At 39.6% G+C, this 22,468-nt stretch overlaps 2 protein-coding genes across 3 annotated transcripts in view; one reads left to right on the top strand and one right to left on the bottom strand.

Annotated features, from left to right (window-relative positions):
- The window catches only part of PRPH2 (peripherin 2), a 29,963-nt gene extending 23,927 nt beyond the window's left edge, over positions 1 to 6,036 (top strand). The window contains exons 2-4 of the mRNA XM_044675317.1: positions 1,579 to 1,825; positions 4,041 to 4,205; positions 5,986 to 6,036. Of these exons, the coding sequence (XP_044531252.1) occupies positions 1,579 to 1,825; positions 4,041 to 4,205; positions 5,986 to 6,036 (463 nt within the window). The remainder of the gene's footprint in view (positions 1 to 1,578; positions 1,826 to 4,040; positions 4,206 to 5,985) is intronic.
- Positions 6,037 to 11,198: 5,162 nt separating this feature from the next.
- UBR2 (ubiquitin protein ligase E3 component n-recognin 2) overlaps positions 11,199 to 22,468 on the bottom strand; it is a 154,009-nt gene continuing 142,739 nt past the window's right edge. For both annotated transcript variants that reach the window (XM_044674615.1, XM_044674614.1), the window contains exons 41-47: positions 21,577 to 21,707; positions 19,986 to 20,094; positions 18,040 to 18,096; positions 17,049 to 17,126; positions 15,858 to 16,028; positions 13,759 to 13,860; positions 11,199 to 11,453 (exon numbers count right to left, since the gene is read on the bottom strand). In XM_044674615.1, the coding sequence (XP_044530550.1) occupies positions 11,312 to 11,453; positions 13,759 to 13,860; positions 15,858 to 16,028; positions 17,049 to 17,126; positions 18,040 to 18,096; positions 19,986 to 20,094; positions 21,577 to 21,707 (790 nt within the window). In that variant the 3' untranslated portion in view covers positions 11,199 to 11,311. The remainder of the gene's footprint in view (positions 11,454 to 13,758; positions 13,861 to 15,857; positions 16,029 to 17,048; positions 17,127 to 18,039; positions 18,097 to 19,985; positions 20,095 to 21,576; positions 21,708 to 22,468) is intronic.

The following is a 22,468-nucleotide window of genomic DNA, read 5'->3' as shown; positions in this document are numbered from 1 at the left end:
AATTAGTCTGTAGGAGGACTAACTCACATGTATAAAATGTTTAGAAGATACTGCTGAAAGTGTGTGGTCTTGAGTATAAGCCCAATAGAAGCTGATCTTTTAAATTAAAATTTTTATGAGCAAAAACTGGTTTTTTTCTTTCATCCCACCCACCACTGGGAAAAAAATCTAAACTTTTGTGGCACATATCTGTATCTATATATAAATATATACATACACACAGCAAATATATATCATATACGTAAATATGATTAAGCATAACAAATTCTCATACTGCCATGTCCAAAAAATATCTCCTTCTGCACCTTGAGTCCATTATCTGGTGAGTAGCAAACTTTATTTTTGATCTTCTTGAATCATGGTTGGTTATTGTGTTCATTGATTAGCGTATTTAAGGCTTTCAAAGCTGTTTTATCCAGTGTTGTTGCTATCATGAAAACTGTTCAAGATCTGTTTACTTCCTTCTTCCCAAGTTCAGAGAGGTCTTCCCAGATTTCTCTGAAATGATCCCTTTCATTATTTCATAGGGAACAAAAATATTCCATTATATTAATATGGGTTAATCAATCATTCCCCAGTTAATAGGCACTCCCTTAGTTTTCTAGTTCTTTGCTCCCACAAAAATAGCTGTGGTAAGTGTTTTTATGCTTATATAAGTTATCTCCCTTTTTCCTTTGTTTTCTTTGGGGTATATAGTTTAGAGAGGTCAGGGATGGGGGCTTCATGGAGGAGGTGACCCAAAGTAGGCTTTGAAGAATAAGTAGAATTTGAAAAGGAGGGACAGCACAGATCAAGGTGTGTCAGGTAAAGACTGGCCTAATTGGAGCCATGAGAGACCCTTGAGGAGTGATGGTGAATAGGGAGGTTGGTGCTAGGTTGTGGAGGGTCTTGAAAGTGAGGCAGAAAACTCCCTCTTCTTCAATTTCCTGGCTTAGAAATAACATCTGTGAAGTTAGAGGGATACTAGACATTGACCTCTAGAGATAATAATAATTAATAATAAATAGCATTTATATTGCCTGTTAAAGTTTGCAAAGCCCTTTACAATGATTTATTTTTCCAACAATGCGGGGAGGTAGGTGCTATTATTATCTGAACTTTACAGATGAGGAAACTGAGGCAGGCAGCAGTTAAGTGACTTGTCCAGGGTCACACAACCAGTAAGTGTCTCAAGGGGTGTTTGACCTGGCATTTTTCTTTTTTAAAAATGATTTCTATGGTTTTAAATTTTTTAAAATTTTATTTAAAGTTTTTATTTTGAATATTTTCCCACAGTTACATATTTCAAGTTCTTTTCCTCTCCCCTAAACCCCTCTAATCCCCTTAGCCGACGCACAATTCCACTGAGTTTTACATGTATCATCAAGACCTAATTCCATATTATTGATAGATGGACTAGAGTTATCGTTTAGTGTCTACATCCCCGATAATAACCCCATCAGCCCATGTCGAAGTCGCATTTTTCTGAGTTTAGGTCCAGCACTCTATCCACTCCCACGCCTGGCTTCTCTCCAGGCGAGCCCCAGGCGACCAGGGACCCCCCATTCATATAGCTCCGTCTCTTCGCTTCCCCTGCAGCCGAATCAAGAGCAACGTGGATGGACGGTACTTGGTGGACGGCGTTCCCTTCAGCTGCTGCAACCCGAATTCTCCTCGGCCCTGCATTCAGACCCAGCTCACCAACAACTCTGCCCACTACAGCTACGACTACCAGACTGAGGAGCTCAATTTGTGGGTCCGTGGCTGCCGGGAGGCTCTGCTCCATTACTACAGCAGTATAATGAACACTATGGGCGCCATCGTTCTCCTGGTCTGGCTCTTCGAGGTACACATTTGGCCCGTTGACTTTTACGTCTCTGTGGTGGGAGTGGAGGAATTTTTTGGGGGGAGCGGGGCAGGCAGGGGAACTCCCATCATCCTTTGGGTTTTAAAGGTTGGCTGCTTTTAGGTGGAGTCTTGCCAAGAATAGCAGCATCCCCATAACGGACCAAGATGGCACCAGCTCCGAGAGAGTGTGATGACAGAGAGGCCAACTGAGATGGGCTTGGCTTTAAGCCCATCCCACATGTAACGGCTCGCATTCGTATAGCGCTTTGAGGTTTGAAAAGCACTTTGACAATATGATCTCATTTAATTCTCACCGTCCTGAGAAGGAGATACTATTATCCCCATTTGTTATAGAAGAGGAAACCGAGGCTGTAAACAGTTAAATGATCTGCTCACACTCACACAGCTAGGAAGCATAGGAGGCTGAATTTAAACTCGGCTCTTCCTGACGCAAGTCCAGGGCCCTATCTGCTGAGCTAAAACTTGAGCTTGTTAGGGGTAATCATTTGTATCACGAAAGCTCTTAGGTACGGGGATCCTCACATTTTCACATCAGAAGCTTCCCGGGTACATTTAAAATTCGGGAGCACATCACTGGCTGCAGAGATTGAGATATGCCTCTTTTAAAAAATCCAGTTTATGTAAATATAAATAAAATTTATACATTACATAAATAGAAATAAAAATTATAAATTATATATAAAAATATAAATAAAATCTATACATTACGTAAATAAATAGAAATAAAAATTATAAATTATATATAAATAAAAATATAAACAAAATTTATACATTACATAAATAAATAGAAATAAAAATTATAAATTATATATAAAAATATAAATAAAATTTATACATTACATAAATAAATAGAAATAAAATTTATAAATTATACCCTTACCACTCTTCCACCTATAAGTCAATACACAGAAGTTAAGGGTTTAAAAATTAAAAAAAAATGTATAAATTATATATAAATAAAAATATAAACAAAATTTGTACATTACATAAATAAATAGAAATAAAAATTATAAATTATCTATAAAAATATAAATAAAATCTATACATTACATAAATAAATAGAAATAAAATTTATAAATTATATATAAATAAAAATATAAACAGAATTTATACATTACATAAATAGAAATAAAATTTATAAATTATATATAAATAAAATTTATACATTATATAAATAATATAACTATAAATACAATTTATAAATTATATGAATAAATATAAATATATAAATCCAGTTTATAAAACTGAAACAGAAAGAGAAGTGTCAGTGGGTTTAAAAAAAATACTGCAGGGGGCAGCTGGGTAGCTCCGTGGATTGAGAGTCAGGCCTAGAGATGGGAGGTCCTAGGTTCAAATCCAGCCGCAGACACTTCCCAGCTGTGTGACCCTGGGCAAGTCACTTGACCCCCATTGCCCACCCTTACCACTCTTCCACTTAGGAGCTAATACACAGAAGTTAAGGGTTTTAAAAAAAATACTGCAGAAAGTACAAAAAGTTCTACTTTCATGTACTTTAATTAAAAAAATTTTTTAGATCAAAACTTTTTTATAAACATTAAAAATATTTAAGGTTAGGTTCTAGGAACTATAGTTATATTCTGTTAGAGATATTTATAATAATACTGACATTCTCATAAAAGATAATGTGTGCATTAAATCAGATTTCTACTTTCACATACTTTTAAAAAGACTGTGCAGGGAGCAGGAAGATTACTCAGTGGATAGTGAGCGAGGCCTGGAAGTGGGAGATCCTGGGTTCAAATATAGCCTCGGACACTTCCTAGCTGTGTGACCCTGGGCAAGTCACTTAATCCCTCTTGCCTAACTCTTTCTGTTCTTCTGCCTTGGAACCAGTACTTAGCATTGAATTGAAGACAGTAAGGGTTGAAAAAAAGGCTGTGCCAGTTGGCTAGAGTTAGGGAACATAGTCAGGAACTCACAATCTAGACTCAGAGACCCAGGACTTCTTGGATGAGGCAGTTTTAAGCTTAGAAGAGTTGCGGGAAGATGTCACCAAGCCGTGGACATCATCCCAGGGCACTGGCGGTTCTGAAAGGTTTCTGGGAAGAGGCCAGGCCCCTTTCACATCCGGGTTGGGATGCGGATGAGGAACCCGCCTGGATGTGTGGAGGGCCCCCTTGGCCTCCCGTGGTCGCCGCTGTTCTCTGATTTCTCTCGCCTCCTCTCTCCAGGTGACAGTCACAGCCGGACTGCGCTACTTACACACAGCCCTGGATAGCGTGGCCAATCCCGAGGACCCCGAGTGCGAGAGCGAAGGCTGGCTGCTGGAGAAGAGTGTGTCGGAGACCTGGAAATCCGTCCTGGAGAATTTGAAAAAGCTTGGCAAAGGCAGCCAGGTGGAAGCAGAGGGTGCTGAAGGCGCTCAGGCCCCAGCAGCCAGTTGAGGTGTCTCTAGGGAGCCCCTGCCAGGGACACCCCCACTGAACAATGACATGCGGGAAGTGGTGGGACTCAGAGGGCCAGTGGAAACTCTGCTCTCTTAATCTAATGTACATTCAGAGGAGAATGACCATCTTGAAGAAATAAACAACCCTTTCTCAGTGGGTGGGTGGGTGGATGGACGAAGGGGTCAATCTTTGGGGGGGGTTTCTAATGCCGGCTCGATTGGAAAGGGGCCTCCCTCCAGTTCATTCTTCTTTGAGAAACCCTCACCCTCCCCTTCAAAGGCTTCCTCCCTCCTTTTTTTGTGACCCCCAATCCATGACTAGGGATGCTTTACTAAAGGGGCAATAGCTATTCATGATCCTTCTTGCTCCCCTAGTATATAAAGGTGACCCCAACATCTCCGGGATGGCTGCCTGCTTATATATATGCTCTTCTCCCCTTTTCTCACCCACCCTCTCCAGTGCTTCTCTCCCACTTCCCTTGCATCCTTTTTGGGTAGGTATCACCCAAATAATTCCAGAATTAGAGACTCCATCTGGGGCTCTGCTCTGTGTAAGTCAGAGAGGTTTCCCTCACTGATTCCAGGCCTGCTTTGTTGCTAAGACCAAGTGGACAAAAGCACCACTGGAGGAGTCTAGATGGGATCATATTAGAGGAGTCCGAAAAACGTGCTGTTCATTTTAAGTTGTAGCCCAGCACCTTTGCCCAGCTGACGTTGGGGATGTTGGAAGGTGGGGGATAGGGGTGGGAGGGCCAGCTGACAGACCAAGATTTCTCCTTTCCTAGAGGGGCAGAACCTTCAAGGCCTTGGTGGTTCTAATATAGAATTCTTCCAGTGTGTGAGCAAAGAAGACAAATAATTTTCAGCCCTTCCCGTTCCTCAGCGATTCGCTTTAGATAGAACGATGAGCAGAGCAGGTCAAAGGTAACCCCAGCAGCCCGTGGCGTCTCAAAACCTTAGCCCTTGCACTCTGTTCTGGGATAGACACTGCCATGTTGGATTTCTTTCTTTTAAAAAAATATCAAATCATACTTTTGCCCTGGAGAGAAGGGATGCCTCCTGAAGAAAGAACATTTGCCCTTTGGGGAGTGTTGTTTTCTCGGGGGTAGGGACACAGGAATAAGTCTAAGTGCCACTTAGGACTCCATAAGTAATACTCCCAACACATCTGGGGATGGCTATCTGGGCAAAGGCCCTTTTGGCTTGTGCCCAGAGCCTAGACATGAGAAGAGGAACCTGGGTCAGATACATTCAGATACAGTGGAAGAAGTCTTGATTTTGCTTCCAACCTAAAAATCTTAGAAAGTAGGCCGAGGCAGATATTCATCAACCACAGCCTGAAGGGTCAGTTTGCTGGCTGGCGGGCCACTCAATTAAAGACCATTCTATGGCCCCTGAGACCAAGGCTTGGGGAGAGAACCTGTCCTGCTGTAGGGGCTAGAGAGAAGGGGACTGTTTAGAGATGTTTTCCCTGTGACTCTTTCAATCGAACCAAGGCAGTCGTGGTCCCAGTGAAAAACCTAAGTACCTTCCACAGTCCACTCCTTGGCTTCTCTCTTTACATCCCTGATGGGAACTTCTGAGGGTTTATCACCACTGATCTGACTGCATATCACTGCCCTTTGCTCTACCATTGAGAGTAGAGTGAAACAATATGGAACCTTGGATAGTGGGGTCCAGACCCCCAAGTTCTAATCTCTGCTTTGCCACTGGTTTTCTTGTATCCCCAGGCAACTCACACTGGTTTTTCTATCCTGCAACTGAGGGAAGATGTGATCTGAGGACCGCATTATTATTTTTTCATAATGGAACATTGTTCTCAAAGTAGATGAAGACAATAATTGTGCACTCAGCAACAGTTCTTTCTGCCCCAAAGTCCCTGTATTAACTTAAAAGTTCTCTCACTATAACAGGAAAGCTATGTATCATCTACCTAAACTCATACCCCTTTCTGGGGCCAAATGCCACCATGCAAATGCTATTTTAGGCTCACACTTTGTACCTATGCTGTTGTCAGCTGTAAGATAGACATTAAAAACATTGTAAGAAAAACGTTGGTTAAATGAATGTCACTTAATACAAGTATGTAACACTGAGATCCCAAACTCTGGCTAATGTTGACATTAACTACTGCAAGATTTGTGACATTTCTGCTCTTAAAGATCAGTAGCTTGAATTGGCAATACTTCCCACTGATCACTTGAGAAGGGCAACTTTGGTTATTAAGACTAGCCAGCTAAGCTCCATTTGAGCCCACACTTAGATGTCAGTTATATTTTGCTTTTATGTGAAAATTAACCTAAATTATTCTTATACATTTTCAAAAAGAAACGTATTTGTAGGCCTGGCTCTGTGAATTCTTTGACTGTCTGCTTTGGCCGAACACATTCCCACAACCAGGGAAACCCAAGGGAGCTGCAGGAAATATGGGACCGAGCAGCGGGCCATTTAAAAAACCTCGGAACTCTTCGGGATATTGGAGAGAAGGGCAAAAAGGCATCGTTTGTTCTGAGGCCTTGTCACCTCTCCAGTCAGTGTAATTTTGGGGAGGGATGTCAATAGTCAACTCATTGCACACCATGGATCTTGGTCATCTCACGGATGAAAAATTCTCTGGGAAGATTCTGCTCGCCGGCACAATGACTATTATCGTCAGCCTCTTCTTGTCATCCCCACGTTCTCTGGTGCTCTAAAGCTAGCTTGCCAAACGAGCAGTTCAATTCTGTATTTAGTGAACATCTGGCATATGCAGAACAGTTCCAGGCATTGTGGAGGACAAAGATAAAATCCTTTCTTTCCTCAAAAGTCTTAAAGTCTAGTAGCTTCTAAGCTCCACTGACTGCTGCCCTAGGTTCAGGTCTGACGGGTTCCATACTGGGGTCAAGCCAGGGACTTTTTAAAGTCTGTGATTTGGCAGGGGCGCCTCCTACATTATTCCTCTTTTTCTCTAGTAAGGGACTTTAGGAATTTTTGTGACTGAAAACATTTATCATTTGGTGGCCCAATACCTGGAGATGATTCCCTGCCACACCCCCCCCCCCCTTTAAAAAAAATCCTTAATGGCTCCAAGGCAGAAGTGTGAGAAGGGCTAGGTAATGCGGGGTTAAGTGACTTGCCCAGGGTCACACAGCTGGGAAGTGTCTGAGGCCAGATTTGAAAGCAGGACCTCCCGTCTCTAGGCCTGGCTCTCACTCCACTGAGCCACCCATCGGCCCCCTGTTCCTCCCTCTCTTAACGGAGCCAGGCGGGCCGACTTCAACAGATGCACAATCTTGTTGCTGGGTCTGTACTTGAGGCCCTTCCAGACTGGTAGGTAGGGCCGACTGGTTTCCAAGACCCCAGAAGTACCTCCACACCATGATAAATCATCAGAGTAGAATTTTATAGGAAGTAGAGATTTTTTTTTTTAAAATCCATCATGATATAGAAGCTATAAAGTTTATTAAAACACCTAAGGATAAGAGAGATTTGGGGGGCTGATTGCATAGACTGAGAACATGGAACAACTTCTGGTGTCTTTCAGGACCTAAATACAGCTAGCTGGTAACTTCAGGGCATACAAAATCTTGAGTAACCTTAATATTGTTAAGAAGATTAACTGCCAGCCCTGCATCTTCCCACCCCCATCCAGGACACTCTTAATGCAGGGCACAGCCCAGGCCAGCAGGTTTGCAGCTTAGCTAGGACAGGGTAAGACATCAATAATGTTCACTCCTCTTTCTTTGGTTAAACAAAAGAAAAGGGCAGGTCACCAACGCCACCACCAGGAGGATTCAGAGGGCTTAGTGGGACGCTGATAGGAAGAGCTCAGAGCACCTCTGAAAATCATTAAAATCAAAGGTGACAGGGAAGTAGGAGAGAAGAATGAAGTAGGGAAGCTTCCTAACTCATATTAAAGCCTGAACAAGGGAAGAGCAGACTATGAGTGAAGGAACGCACTATTTCCTCTTTTCTTCTGAAAGCAGAGGATGAGTAGAAAAATAAGGTATTGTGGAAAGCAAATGGACTGATCTAACTGCCTCCCCCACTTTCTTTTAGTTTTATTTCATCTCCGGAAGGGAAAAGTAGGATTAGAAAACAGTGCATCTCTCTTGTAAAGTGTTTCCTCTCTCTGTCTTCCTGCTACCAGTTTTTGGAAATTTGTCAGAAGTAGTAAACCTATGACTCCTTTTATAAGTCTATGATGTCTGATGTAACAAATAAGAACAAAGACCTGAGACCAGGAAGATTCCCAGAAGAACGGAAACCTAGATCACTGATGACAATACCCGAGGCGTTGGCCGTGGGCAGGCCCTTACAAGGCCTCTTTCCTTCTTTGACTTAGATCCATCATGATCCAAAGGAGAAAGGTCACAAGCTGTCATCCCCATTTAAAGTGCAACTTAATCAAGCAAAGCGATGACCAAGCGTATTCTTTAGGAAGGTGAAGTGAAGGGTGCGGCTAATGGCCATAACTGACACTAATAACATAATCACCTTAATTTTCGGCTTAATACAAATGCCCAACATTGTCAGCAAGGTGACAGGGTGAAAACAGTTCCAAAGCATTTAGTATGATACATTTAAGAAAGGGTACTAGACCAGTATGATGTAACATCAACACCTAAAGCATTTATTTGGATACCTTTTAAACTTTTTACATATGATACATTCCAAATTTTACAAGTTGTCCACAGATTTTAAAGTTCTAGCCAATTTATTAACAGATATGACTTCCCCTGATATTGAAAGCTTGTTTATATAAACATTTCTACAATGAACATAAATACATGCGGAACAAATAATAAAACAAAGATAGTTCATTATGGAGAGAAGAGGACTTGGGCTAAGAGCAAACCCAACTCCTTCCCTCTCAAATAATCCCTAGAAAAGTTCAAAATGTTGTTGCTATTTTATGCAAATTCATAATTCTCTCAAAGCCTCTAAGCCTCACTATTTTAGATAATGGAACCTGAGAGAATCCATTTTTCTTTGCTTTCTCAGGATGTTGTGAATTTAGGCACAAGAGCTGGTGTATTTGTGTTAGAAAGTGCCTACACTTATAATACTTCTGGGGAAAAAAAAAACCGAAACGTCAAACTGGCCTTGTGATTTTAAACAAATGCTCAGTGAACCTACAGAGAAGAGCCTAAAGGAAGCTGAGGCAGAAATAACTGTTAAAAAAGTGTCTACACCATGCACAACCTAAACATTAGCATTTTGTCTTACTTGAAGGCAAAGCAAAAAAGGTGGCAAGTTACTGGATTCCAGTTTGGCTTTGCTTGCTGCTCGCGGCTAGGTGTGCCTGTCAGAAGTAGGAAGACGGTTCAGTAGTGGTCTTTAGAAAGGAACGAGCCCTTTCAGACACGATTTTGAGAGGAAACAGAGCTAATGCTGGCTACGTTACATTGCTTTTGCATCACTGTTATTAGAAGTGTGGATATGTAATCCTACTTGTGGATCTCCTCCCAGTGCACACCGTGTGGTATGCAAAAAGGATTTAAAATACTAACTCTATAAAACCCCTGAAAGTGACTTGGAGTCATAGCAGACATTCAAAGGATTAGTTTCTCAGGGGTTCAAAGGAAAATAGATGAAAGGGTCATTCACATAGTTAAAAACAAGGAAATTCATTGTATCCATTAGTCCTTTACCAACATGGTGACTTAGAAAGAATGGAGGGTCTAGATTTGCACCTTGCACCATCTGGCATGCTGATCTTCAAGCACATAAGAGCAAATCGCAAAGGCTCCTGGTATATCGGCACACGCATACCAAGTTTGAGTGTCTGTGCTATTCTAGCATTTATTTATAAAATAGACCTGAAGCAAACATCTTTCCAGGAAGCCACGTCCTAGGCAAGGGTGGACGAGGCCCAAGAATGATATTAAAGAGGGCCCACTGTGACATGGGCTGACTGAGAAACATAGTGAGTGCTGCAGGTTAAGTAGAAAGGAAATCAGTCCAGAGAAATGCCGTTGAGGAAAGACACCCTTAAGACTCTGGGTTTTCATCCTCTTGTAGGCTTTGATTCCAGGAGCAAACATTTTCAATAATTTATTCCTGGAAATGAAGCCAAACAGCATTTGCATCTGAAAAATTAGGATATTAAAAGATTAAAAAAAATTAGTGACATATTCCTTACACAACCCCTCCCTCCCCCCTTTCCCCCCAATTATTCAAAAAGCCCTTTGAGTTCTTTGTGCACGGAATTTCAAAACCACCAAAAAACATGAGCCTCAAAAATACAATGTCAACCTTTTAAAAATACTGAAAAGCTATCAGCACATTCCAGGAAAACTTCTCCCCCAGCACCGCTCCCCCCTCCCCATGCCCTCCACACAATCATGGGGAACAGTGCAATGCAGCAGAGACACATTAGACTTAACTGTTGCTTTTAAAGCTATTGTTCCTTCAGCAGAAGGAAAAATAAAATTGGAAGGCAAACTAAGCTCCAAGTGTACAGGGTTATCCAGGGAAAACTTGGATTCTAAGAGATAAAAAGGTCAGCTGGCGGTCTGCACACACACACACACACACACACACACACACACACACACACACACACACACACACACACGCGCGCGCGCGCCCAATGGCGTAATTGCTTCATTTCCTTGCCTGAATGCGATTGGCTTCGGGACTGAAATGCAGGATAATAAATAATGCAAAATGGCTCAGATCACTGGAGAATGGCCAAAGACAAACTAGGGGAAATATCCATCTTGGCGAGAATCTCCTCTCTCCATTTTTTAGTAAACTCTCAGCCATGCTTCCACAAAGAGTCACACTCTTGGAACAGCAAAAGGAAGCGCCTTATTGGGGGCTACAACCCCAAGAAGTTTTATCCAAAGGAAGGGTAGTGCAAACAGTGCTGATAGAAGGAAGCCCGCCGAAGGAAGATGTTGTTTACCCAGTCCCTGGAACCAAAAACTTTGAAAATAAAACTGGGGGGGAAAAAATCTTAAATAAAGAATTTATTTTCCAAACTCAGTAGACCTTATTTTCTACTCCCTCTTGTCTGAAAAGCCGACTGGGTTACAAAAATCAAAGTTCATGTTCTCCGAAGCTAAGTGATCATAAATGTTGCCAATCAATGCCAACGAGTGTCTGGTTTGCTTCTTGGGCATGCCCGATTTCCTCTGTGATACTGTGCTGCTGCCAGAGTTTCTGAATCTTCTTAAATCGCTCTTTGCACAAGTGTAGGGGATTTCCACGCCTGTAAGAGAGAAACATCTTCCTTAGGTACATTTACACAAATATTTTCTCCCTCCCACCCAAATATAAATTTCCTTTGCTAGGGCTCATAGAAAATCACCCTTCAGGGAATAGTTGAAGGGGTTGTTTCAAGAGCTTCACCACAGTATCCATTTGTTGGTAAAGTATCTCCTAAAAGTGGAGAGAGGGAAATCATTGGCTAAATATGGGGCTTAGGATACTGAAGGAGACAGGATCATTTTGATCATCAGATTCAATCCCTTCATTTTACTGGTGAGGAAACTGAAGCCCAGAGAGGTCAGGGGATTCGTTCAGGGCCACACTGCTAAACAACTGTCAGAGTTGGGATTTGAACTCAGGCCCTCCAAACTTCCCATCCAGTGTGTTATCCTATCATTCTCAGAACTGTGGAGGCCTAGAAAGATCCGACTCACTCAACTTCAAGTCTAGCTGCAAGCCACAACCCCATGCTACAGCTTTAATGGGTGATTTCACACAAAGTCCTGAGTTTCTTTCAGCTGTGCATTTCCCATTCTTGTCTCGGGTCTATCTGTCCTCTCCATCTTCCTCCTCCTCCCTTTACCCAGGGACATTCTTCTCAGTCTCTGAGTTAGATGGCACAGATAGGAAAGGACAAAAACGTATTTAGGTTAGGGCTGTAGAAATAATCAGGAGACAAGCCTGGTTTTAGAAGAGGGGAGATGGAGTGGTGCAAGCATCAGGAAGCAGGAGGTGCAGTGAGGTAGAAAGTACTAGCTTTGGAGTTGGCAGAGATCTGGGCTCACATGTGTGACCTTGGGCAAATCACTGAGCTGCATTCTTCTCATTTGGAAAATGGGGAAAGTAATACTTCTAATACCTACTTTACAAGGCTGTAATGAGGAAAGTGTATTGAAGATGTTATATTTCCATCACCACCATGATGAAAGACAGCTTTGGGCTAGGAAGTATAACTCAGTTTCTTCCTGTGTCTGCTCCAGATGCTTTCCCTGCCCTGCCTCAGTTCCTCTATAGCTTCCACACTCCCTGTCCTCAGTATCATTGCTCTATGGCAAGGCAGTCATTTACTTCAATTAAAACTCCACAAATTTTTGGGAAGCAATGGCATGATCTGTAACTATGCTCTGGTAGCTAAGTGCTCGTGGGAGCAAGGCACACTGCACAAAGACTCTAGAACTAACTGTCCAATGAAATTCTGTCTGGGACAGGCTAAGAGGAAGGTGAGGTATTCACAAAGAAGGTGAGGAAAATGGGGAATGTCCCCAATCTGTTTGTTCTGTAAATAAGTTATATATATATATATATCTTTATATATATATATATGTAAGAACTTCAAAAGAGTGTTACTGTTATGTAGACTCATTCTCACTCTACTGATGTTCCTGCCTTAATAAGTAATGTCCTTGGGGGCAGCCACGTGACTTAGTGGATGGAGAGACAGGCCTAGAGATGGGAGGTTCTAGGTTCAAATCTGGCTTCAGATACTTCCTAGTTGGGTGACCCTGGGCTAGTCACTTAACCCCCATTGCCTAAACCTAGCCCATACCACTCTTCTGACTAACATCCAATAATGACTAACATGGTATTGATTCTAAGATGGAAGGTAAGGGTTTAAAAAAAAAAGTCACATTCTCTAACTCAGTTAAGGCTTTCTTACTCATCTAAGTTAAATTGGTGATATTCTTCTACCATGCCACCAGGAATGTTAGAATAAGTTGGCTTGGCCGTGTCTTCACTTCCCTACTTTAGCCAATACTATTCCATGCTGTTACATAGCAGCCTACAACTTGGCCAGTTATCAAAAGTGAAGGCTGGGGAAAGAAGGTACTTCTCTGTGAATATCACTATGCTTCAGATTCTTTTGAATTATTGAAGACTCTCATGTACAGAAGAACTCCACCACATAAGCATCCAACACTGTGGCACCAGTGACCATCAGATTTCTTGGACCCAGATCAACACTATACCTAATTGAAGGCTAAAGCTTCCTAAACTTGGTAGGAAATAGTCATTTAAGGTCATTTAGAAGATCACAAACTAATTTCCTTGTCCTCTGGACAAAAGAGGCCCCGAAGACTCAGAAATGTGGTCAATGATATCATCAGATGTGCAGCATATTTTAGTGGTGGAATTATCATTAGATTAGTTACTTACTAACTATATGATGTTAAATAAGTAAGTCATTTCTCATATGAGAGTCTCCTCATCTTTAAAATAAGAGTGTCAAATAAGATGGTCTCAGGTCCTAGATACCTTTCCATGTTGGACCCACCCACATGATCATCTAAGAACACAGTATTTATTACCTGAGGCCCTGGTCTGTCTCTCCATAGTCATCAAGGTATGGAGGAGCGTAAAAGCAGCCTTTGGTCTTTCCAGCTAAAAATAACACCTGACATTCTCGTACTCTGTAAAAAACACATTTCTCTGTTAGTAACCAAAGTCTGAGTATAACTTCAAATGAATGGAAGACTTATAATGCAACCAGCTATAGAACAGAATGTACAGACAGTTTTGTATGGGTCTACTTAGGAACACCAGGTCCTTCCTCACTGCAAACCCATGTATATATCATATATGCATTACATGTTAGCATCATTAATATGCAAGATGAAAACATTTGAAAATATAACTCAGTTTATGCTATGAATTAGTATAAGGGAAGGTAGGAATTGGATAGTTTAGAGAAATAAGGGATTTTAAAGAACCTAAAACTCCAATCCTCCAATGGATCTCTGATCCTTCCAACAATGCAGATTGCATTCATACCTATCAATCCTGTGTGACTCTTCTCCACATTTCCCTATAAATTAGCCTAGGACCATGATGGCAAACCTATGGCATGGGTGCCAAAAAGGGCACGCAGAGCCCTCTCTGTGGGCATGCCTACCATCACCCGCCACAGTTTGTTACTAGAAAGCCAGAGGGACTCAGGGTGGAGCTTTTCCTCTTCCTTCTCCATGTGACATTTCTCACATGACCCACCCCTCTGCCCAGCAGCCCAATGGGGCGGGGGGGGGGGGGAGTGCAGGGAGGGGCACGACACTGGGTTTGAGAGGTGGAGTGGGTCTGGATCCCAGCACTGTCTCTAAAAGGTTTGCCATCACTGGCCACGGAGATTCATTCAATATTGCCAGAGCCTTTCTTGAGTAACCTTGATATAATGTAGCTAACAATGCAGCACTTGGGTAGCTAGTTCATTAATTAACTCTTGCTCTCATAGAGTGATCAGCTCATATTTCTTTTGTAAAAAGGAATTCTTCATTCCTTTTTTAATTTAACAGGGGACCTAGAGGTCCTCTTACCACAGTTTTGTAGGGATTAACCAGCCCACAGTGACAGGAAGTAGAAACCATAGAGAATGAAGGGAGAAACCACAGAGACAAGAAGGAGGAACCACAGAAACAGGAAGTGAGGTAGGAGGTTATAAAAGGGGCCAAGTGTTAGTCGGTCAGTTGGTCGGCCTCCCAGTTGCTGACAATTAGGACTAAGAGTTGTGGGAAAGTTGGCTGCTGGGCATAAGTTGGTCAGTGGGAGTTGATTGCTGGTGGTGTGGGTTGGTGATTAGTTGGTCTGGTGGTCAGCGTTTAGTTGCTGGAATATAAAGACGGACCTGAACTTACTGAGAGGGCTTTTGGCTTTAGCCTTTAGAGGGTCTTTTGCCTTTTGGGTTTTTGGTTTGCTATTGGGTTTTTTCCCACTTCCTTGAACTTTTTGGAAGGTAGTTGGTCTTCGTTGACAGACCTAATTGGGGTTGGATTAAACACAGATTGGATTGGTTTTGATTGGGTGGACTGGGTTGGAACTTTGTGGGAGGGTTGTTATTATAGGTAGATATAGGCAGTTTTATATAGTTGTTATAGGCAGTTATAGGATAACTAGTATAGACATTAGGAAAATTTCTTTCTCTACCTCTTTCCTATATTTCCCTCCTTTACTATATTCTTTTACTATCTCAAGTTTAATAATACCAAATTGTTAAAAGCTGCCAGAAGTTTTCTTTTCTCTGGTTTAAAGGGATAATATTAATTTATAACTCTACTATATTCTCATTAAAACTTAAGTTATTAAAAGCTGCTCTCTTATTTTGTCAAAATCCTTATTTTAACCCTTATACTTTATACTATGTTTTTTTAAGACACTGCATCTTGATTTTCACATCATGTTCTGTAGTAGGTGTTTTTACTGTCTCCATTTATGGATGAAAAAACTGAGACTGAGAGGGTAAGTGACTGGTTCAGGGTCACAAAACTGAGATAGGATTTGAACTTGTGTCTTGTGGGCTCCAAGTCACTGTGCCAAAATAGTCTCAAGAACTCCCTTAATGACCTAATACTTACTGAAAAGAAGAAAAAGGGTCCATAGGACCTGGATCAACTCTGTTAAGAACTATACAAGTCCTTACCTCAGAAAGATGCCAACTCCAGACCCACAGGTATAGGTATGTGCAGTGCAGGCTCCAACATCTTCCCCTTCCAACTCAGTCTGGCAGCAGTAACTCTGTGAACACAGCATGGTCCCACACACAAGGCACAGGGTTGGTGCTCGGCTCTTATCCCCTCCGGATTTGGGGCACCTTCAAGAAGTCAAGGGAAACACAAGTCATTTCTTTAACACACACAAATGTAATTAGAGCTTTATGATTCTAGATTTTTAAAATACATTTGTTTTGGAAAACTTCCACGTGATTGTTATAAGCTTTTTCTTTGTGCTTTATTCTAAAACATGCTGGGATGATATTCTTATACATTAAGTTGTGGCATACTTTAATCCCAGCAATACCACTATTGGGTCTATTTCCCAAGGAAAAAAAGGTAAAGAAGCTAAATGCTCTAAAATATTTATAGCAGTTCTCTTTGTGGAGGCAAAGAACTAGAAGCTGAGGGGATAACAATCAACTAGGGAAGGGATAAACAAGTTGTGGTTTCTGATTGTGACGGAATACTACTGTGCTGTAAGAAATGATGAGGAGGTTAACTAAGAACAAAATAAAACATGGAAAGACCTACATGAAATTGTGAAAAGCTAAATGAATAGAACCAAGAGAATATTATATGTAGCTATGGAATTAATGTTTGAAGAATAACTTCTGGAAGAGTTTTCTGAAAACTTTTTTTTTTGGATTTTTTTTTAAACATTTATTAATGTTTGTTTTTAACCTGGTTACATGATTCATGCTCCTATTTTCCCCTTCACCCCCCCCCCCCGCACTCCCCCCACCCATGGCCGACTTCTGAAAACTTTTTGAAAAAAAAAATTCTTTCCCCCTCTCCCTGATTTCTTATAAACTTTCTCTCCAGAGAAAGAACTGATAAATAGAAACAAAATTTATATATACATAATTATTTTTGGTCAAATGATGCTTACTTTAGAGCAGGGAGGGAAGGGGGAAGAGAGAGCTATCTGAGATTTTTAATGTAACCAACAAAAAAGTTAATAAATAAAAGAAATTAAGTTGTGATTATGGATGGTTAATTTTATGGCTTTCAAAAATGAATTAAAAAAACGACCACCCCAAACTCAATGTAAAATGGCTGAGTGTTCCCAGTGGCAACAGATTTCATGGCTTAATATGGTAATAGGGCAAAAAACTTACGAGAAATTAGATGCTTGATTAATGAGGCTGCTGTAATCATCTGGAAGGTCTATTAATTTGTTAGATTCTCTTGCATAGCTATAACAAAACAGAATATGATGTTAATGAAGATACTAAAGTTACAACTGACACAGTCCACACATATCCAAATTCAACAGTGAACAATTTTCTACTTCGACAACGTTAGGTTATCGCTCTGCCTATAAAGTCATTGTAGTGGCACTGTTGTATACATATATTAAAAGTTCAACAATCCTTAACACAGCCTATATCCTCTAGAGATTGAAAAACAAACAAACAAAATGGTAGTTTGAATGCAATTCTTTCTAGAGATGCTTATCTGAAGCCTATCAAAGAAGGGAAAAACAAATGTTATGTCTCAAAACCAAGGAAGGAAATAAGCTTAGTAAGAAATGTAAGGGAACTGAATTTTTCTGTAGTTTGGAATTTCTTAACTAAGCAATGACTTCATTTTTACTAAATATTTATTATGCTCTTTGGCATTCTTGAGTCTAAAGAGAATAGCTTGCGTCAAAGTAAATTCCTCCTAAATGGATGGAAGCAATGACCAAAATAGTGAAAACAAATGCTGACTTTGCATACAAAATGGAATATGTCTATGTGTATTTCATTCAAGGTCAATTTGTCCCTTTTGATTTTGACTTACCATTTTTTTTAAACCCTTATCTTCCATCTTAGAATCAAAGCTGTGTATTGGCTCCAAGGCAGAAGAGCAGTATGGACTAGGCAATGGGGATTAAGTGATTTGCCCAGGTTCACACAGGTAGGAAGGGTCTGAGGCCAGATTTGAACCCAAGACCTCCCATCTCTAGACCTGGCTCTCAATCCACTAAGACACACATAGCTGCCTCACAACTTGCCATTTTTATTGATGGAAAATGTCTATATATTATTATCAAGGAAAAACTAAGGGAAAAAAAAAAGGATTATCCTTTCCCTTTTCCCCAGATTTTTATAAACTTTCACTTACCTTATGGCTTGTCTTCCACCTTCCAGATATTTTTTGACTTCGTTGTTATTGCACCAACTTTAATGAGGAAGAAAATTATATTTTTATTTATCATGAAATAATTGTAATATTTAAAAATATTAATTTTAGTAACTATCAAGAAAATAATATTCAAATACATAAACAAAAATTAAGTGCTTTGCATGAACAATTTTCTTTAAACCTTTACCTTAATCTTAGTATCAATTCTAAGACAGAAGGGAGTAAGGGCTAGACAAGTGGGGTTAAGTGTCGTTCCCAGCATCACATACACAGCTGGGAAGTGTCTGATGGCAGATCTAAACCCAGGTCTTCCTGACTCCAGGCCTGGCACTCTAGTCACTGGCCACTAAGGTGTTCCTGTAATTATTTTTGATAATCAAAACTGCCTATTTGATTATGTGTCCCATTTTTATATCTTGTGATTTTGTCTTTTTTGATGGTTAGGTTCATTATTCTTCTTCACAACTCCAAAAGAAATTCCATTTATTGTTATTGTGATTATTTTTTAACATTAGAACACTGTTCCACTCAGAATTTAGTGTATGGTGTCAGATGTGTATCAAATTCCATTTTTACTGTGCTGTAGAGTTGTATGGCTATTAACTTTTATTGAATTATTCTCTTCAGCAATGTCTTGTGACTATGTGCTTATTAAACATGAATCTAATATATGTCTTTGGTTCTAGTTCTAATGATCTATTCATTTTCTCTGACAGTTTAACTAGTCTAAGAAATGCAAACTTATGCTATTAAGACATAATTATTAAAATCAAATGCTGTATATTATCTATGCTAAAAGATGATGAAAAAATCTCTATTTAGCCTGCAAATTTTCTGAATGCAAGCTTGCTGCATTATAGCAAAAAGGATCTTTGAGGTCATCTAGCCCAACCACTTCATTTTACAGATGAGGAAATGGAGTCCAGTGGAAGTTAAGAGACTTACTGAAGGTTACTCAAATAGTAAGTACCAGGTTCTAAACACAGGTCCTCTGACTCCAGAACAAACTACTCTTTCCACTACACCACAGCGATCAGTATTCAAGCATGTAAATTCAGGAAAGAGACATGAATTAAAAATAATTGAGGAATAGCCATTGTGAATTAGTGACACAGGTGAATTATGAGATTAAAAAATAAAGTTTTGCTATTGACAAATGTATAATTGGAAACAACTACAAAATGTTTCCAAGTAAGGATTCTTTGAGGTTAAATTAATGAATATACAGGCTTCATTTTGACTTAATAGCCTCTATTCACATACCATGGAAAGAACCTGGGAGAAGTAGGAAGAGCAAATGTTTGCTCACCAGAAGGTCTGGGTTTTAGTCTCAGTTTTATCCTCAAAAGGCTTGTGACCGTGGGCAAGTCACATGACCCTCAATTCTTCTGGGCCTCAGTTTCTTTTCATATAGAATCTTCATTTTAACTAGACTAGATATTTACCCAATAATGATTCTATAGTCTATTAAAAAAAACCCAAGCAACCTCTTATCTTCTGTTTTAGAATTGATACTAAGTATTGGTTCCAGGGCAGAAGAGTGGTAACGGTTAGTCAACTGGAGTCAAGTGACTTGCCCAGGATCACACACTCAGAAAGTGTCTGAGGTCACACTTGAACCTAGGATCTTCCATCTCCAGGCCTTGCTCTCTATCTCCTGAGTGACCTAGCTGCCCTGATTTTATACCCTTATTTACTAAAGTCCTTAAAGTTTATTGCTTTAAGAAGGTGAAAAAAGTCTCTTTCCATTCCATTTTTGTTATTAATAGATTTTGTAAATGCTTTAGTCTAAGATGGGTAAACATTCAAGTAGAACTCTAATGAAGTTGTGCTATGCATTTCTAGATAAACCCAACAGAACAAGTAAACTTTTCATTTCAATTCAGGATAATTATAATTAATGAGGGAAAAAAGTTTTTTGTTACCTTTCAATTAATGTGTTCATTATCTTGCTGTTTTCTTGAAAAAGGCAAATGAGGTTGTTTGGCAGAGAAAGATAGCTACATAAATGTTCAAATTGATTTGCTCCAATTACTGCAGGAGGATAAGAGAGAAAAAAATATAAAATGTACACTTTTTATAGGTGGCACAAACATAAAGTAAACCATATTTTGAGGATTAAAATAAAAACAAAATTAACGGTGGAAGGCCTTTAAAAAAAGCTAAATGTATGAAGAAAGAAGAAAATATTCCAACTTTTCTAGATAAATTAGAAATGAGGGCCCATATTACCTGCAACTTACTATCATGAAAAGAATATCAGACTCAGGACTAAGAGACTTGTGCTTTAGACTACAGCCTCACTGACTTACTGCGTTATCTCTAGCAAATTACTAAGCCTCTTTGGGACTCAGTTTTGCCTTTTTTAAAATGGATATAATATTCCTAGGCTCACAAGGCTATTATAAGAATTAAATGAAATGAATATGACAGTGTTTTAGAAAGCAAAAAGTCTTATATAGATTAAAAATGTTATTCTGAGAGATGAATGCATCATTGCTAAAAGCTAAAAGTTAAAATACACATTGTAATGGTCATGAATTGTAAATGTTTCAGGAGTCTGGACTATTTTTATTTTTTTTGATGTTTTTAAATTTTTTTTCAATAAAAAAATCTTTTTCATTCCTTCTCACTTCTTCCCTACCACCTCCCTATCTCTACTGATGCTTGAAAAAGAAAACCAAAACCTTGTAACAAGTATGCATAATCAAGCCAAACAAATTTCTACAACAGCCATTCCAAAATCTATATATTTTAATCTGTTCCCTCAGCCTGTCCACATCTCTGTCAGGAGCAGCAGCATGTTCTCATGAGTGTGGACTATTTTAGACATCATTTCTCTTTCCTTTTGACTTATGATGGATGGCCACATTCATACTGGTGGCTTGGTAAGTGAATTAAATATAAAATATATAAAAGAAGAGTAAAACATGCAATCAAAACAACATTTATATTGGCTTTATTGGAAACTACTGGGATTATTAAGTTACATCTTCCATGTGTAGTTCAAGGTTCAAAATATTCACGGTCCTTGAAACTGGCTCAGTTTTTTAAAAAAATCCAAGCATGCCAGCTTATAGACAATATTAAGTAAATGAAAATATGAAAAAAAAGAAAAACCTATAGATATTACTGAACTGCTTTAAGATGTTTTTGATATTATGTATTTCTTGGCACAGTATGTCAAATTAGATCTGTACAAGTGAAAATTTCAATCGCTCCATGAATTAATGTGACAATTATAATAATTAACTATAATATAATAGCTGCATTTACCTGTTTCCTTACAAATATTATTTCATTTTATCTTCGCAACAACCCTGAGAGGTGGGTGCTGTTATTATCTTCATTTTATAGGTGAGGAAACTGAGGCAGATGGTAGTTAAGTGACTTGCCCAGGGTCACATAGCTAGTAATTTAGTTTGTTTTCATTCTCTGAATCAATCTTTCTCCAAATATTCACAGTGGAAGAAGGACAGAACAAGTTTTCCAATAACTCATAACTGAGTAATTTACCTTGGATTTCAGACGGAGCAGGGACTCCATTTAAGTAATGGAAGAACAAGGCAGAGCATCTCAGGAAAGGCATAATTCCAGCTTTGACACTCCTCCACAGATGCCAGCCTGAGGGAATTTCTTTCAAGGCACTTAAGTACAAAATGAATTGTTATTGGGATGCGTAATGAGAAATGGTCACTTTAGTTAGAACATAGAATAGAAATCAGGAGAAATGGTTGAATCTGATGCTGGATCTATTTCAGAGAGACAGTTTAATTAACTAATGATGCCACCTGGCATGCAGGATAGCAGGTATAAGCCATAATGTTCACGTCCCATGTATGGTTTAAATTATTTTTTTGATATAAACGATAGAGAGGTTCTTCCCCAGCTGGGTCCTGGCAGGTTACAGTATCCAGAATAAATCAGATACTCCAGAACCTTTGTTAGTGACAACATCTGGAGCTGACACTATTATTTAATTTTGTAACATTTTTGCCTTGACCCTTCCATCTTCCTCAAATGTTACATGACTCATACAAGTGTTCGCTGGCTTATAGACCAGATGCTGCAAATTTTTTTCTAGTTTGATAGACTTGTGTTCTCACTGATGTGTCTCTAATAGTTCAGCCAAAACATGCCTTTTCATTGTGGCAATTCATATTCACCTGTAATTGTACCACAGGAGGTCCATTAAATATGTAGGTGATCTTTAATATCACTTAATATCATATAAGCATAAACAGGCTATCTCTTTGGTTGTTCCTTGCTCTTACTATATGTTATAAGCCCACCTCCTCTATTTCATGCCGTTTCCTGATAATGGCTTTTACATAGACTTTCCTGTAGAATTTAGATGCTTTTAAAAACAACAGCCAACAAACAATAAATGTAGTGGGACCTTAAACTC

The sequence above is a fragment of the Gracilinanus agilis genome, chromosome 4 (genome assembly GCF_016433145.1).
Source record: "Gracilinanus agilis isolate LMUSP501 chromosome 4, AgileGrace, whole genome shotgun sequence".
In the NCBI taxonomy this organism is placed as follows: domain Eukaryota; kingdom Metazoa; phylum Chordata; class Mammalia; order Didelphimorphia; family Didelphidae; genus Gracilinanus; species Gracilinanus agilis.
The sequence above is the reverse complement of the archived record's forward strand: the minus strand, read 5'-3'. Positions and strand labels throughout refer to the sequence as shown.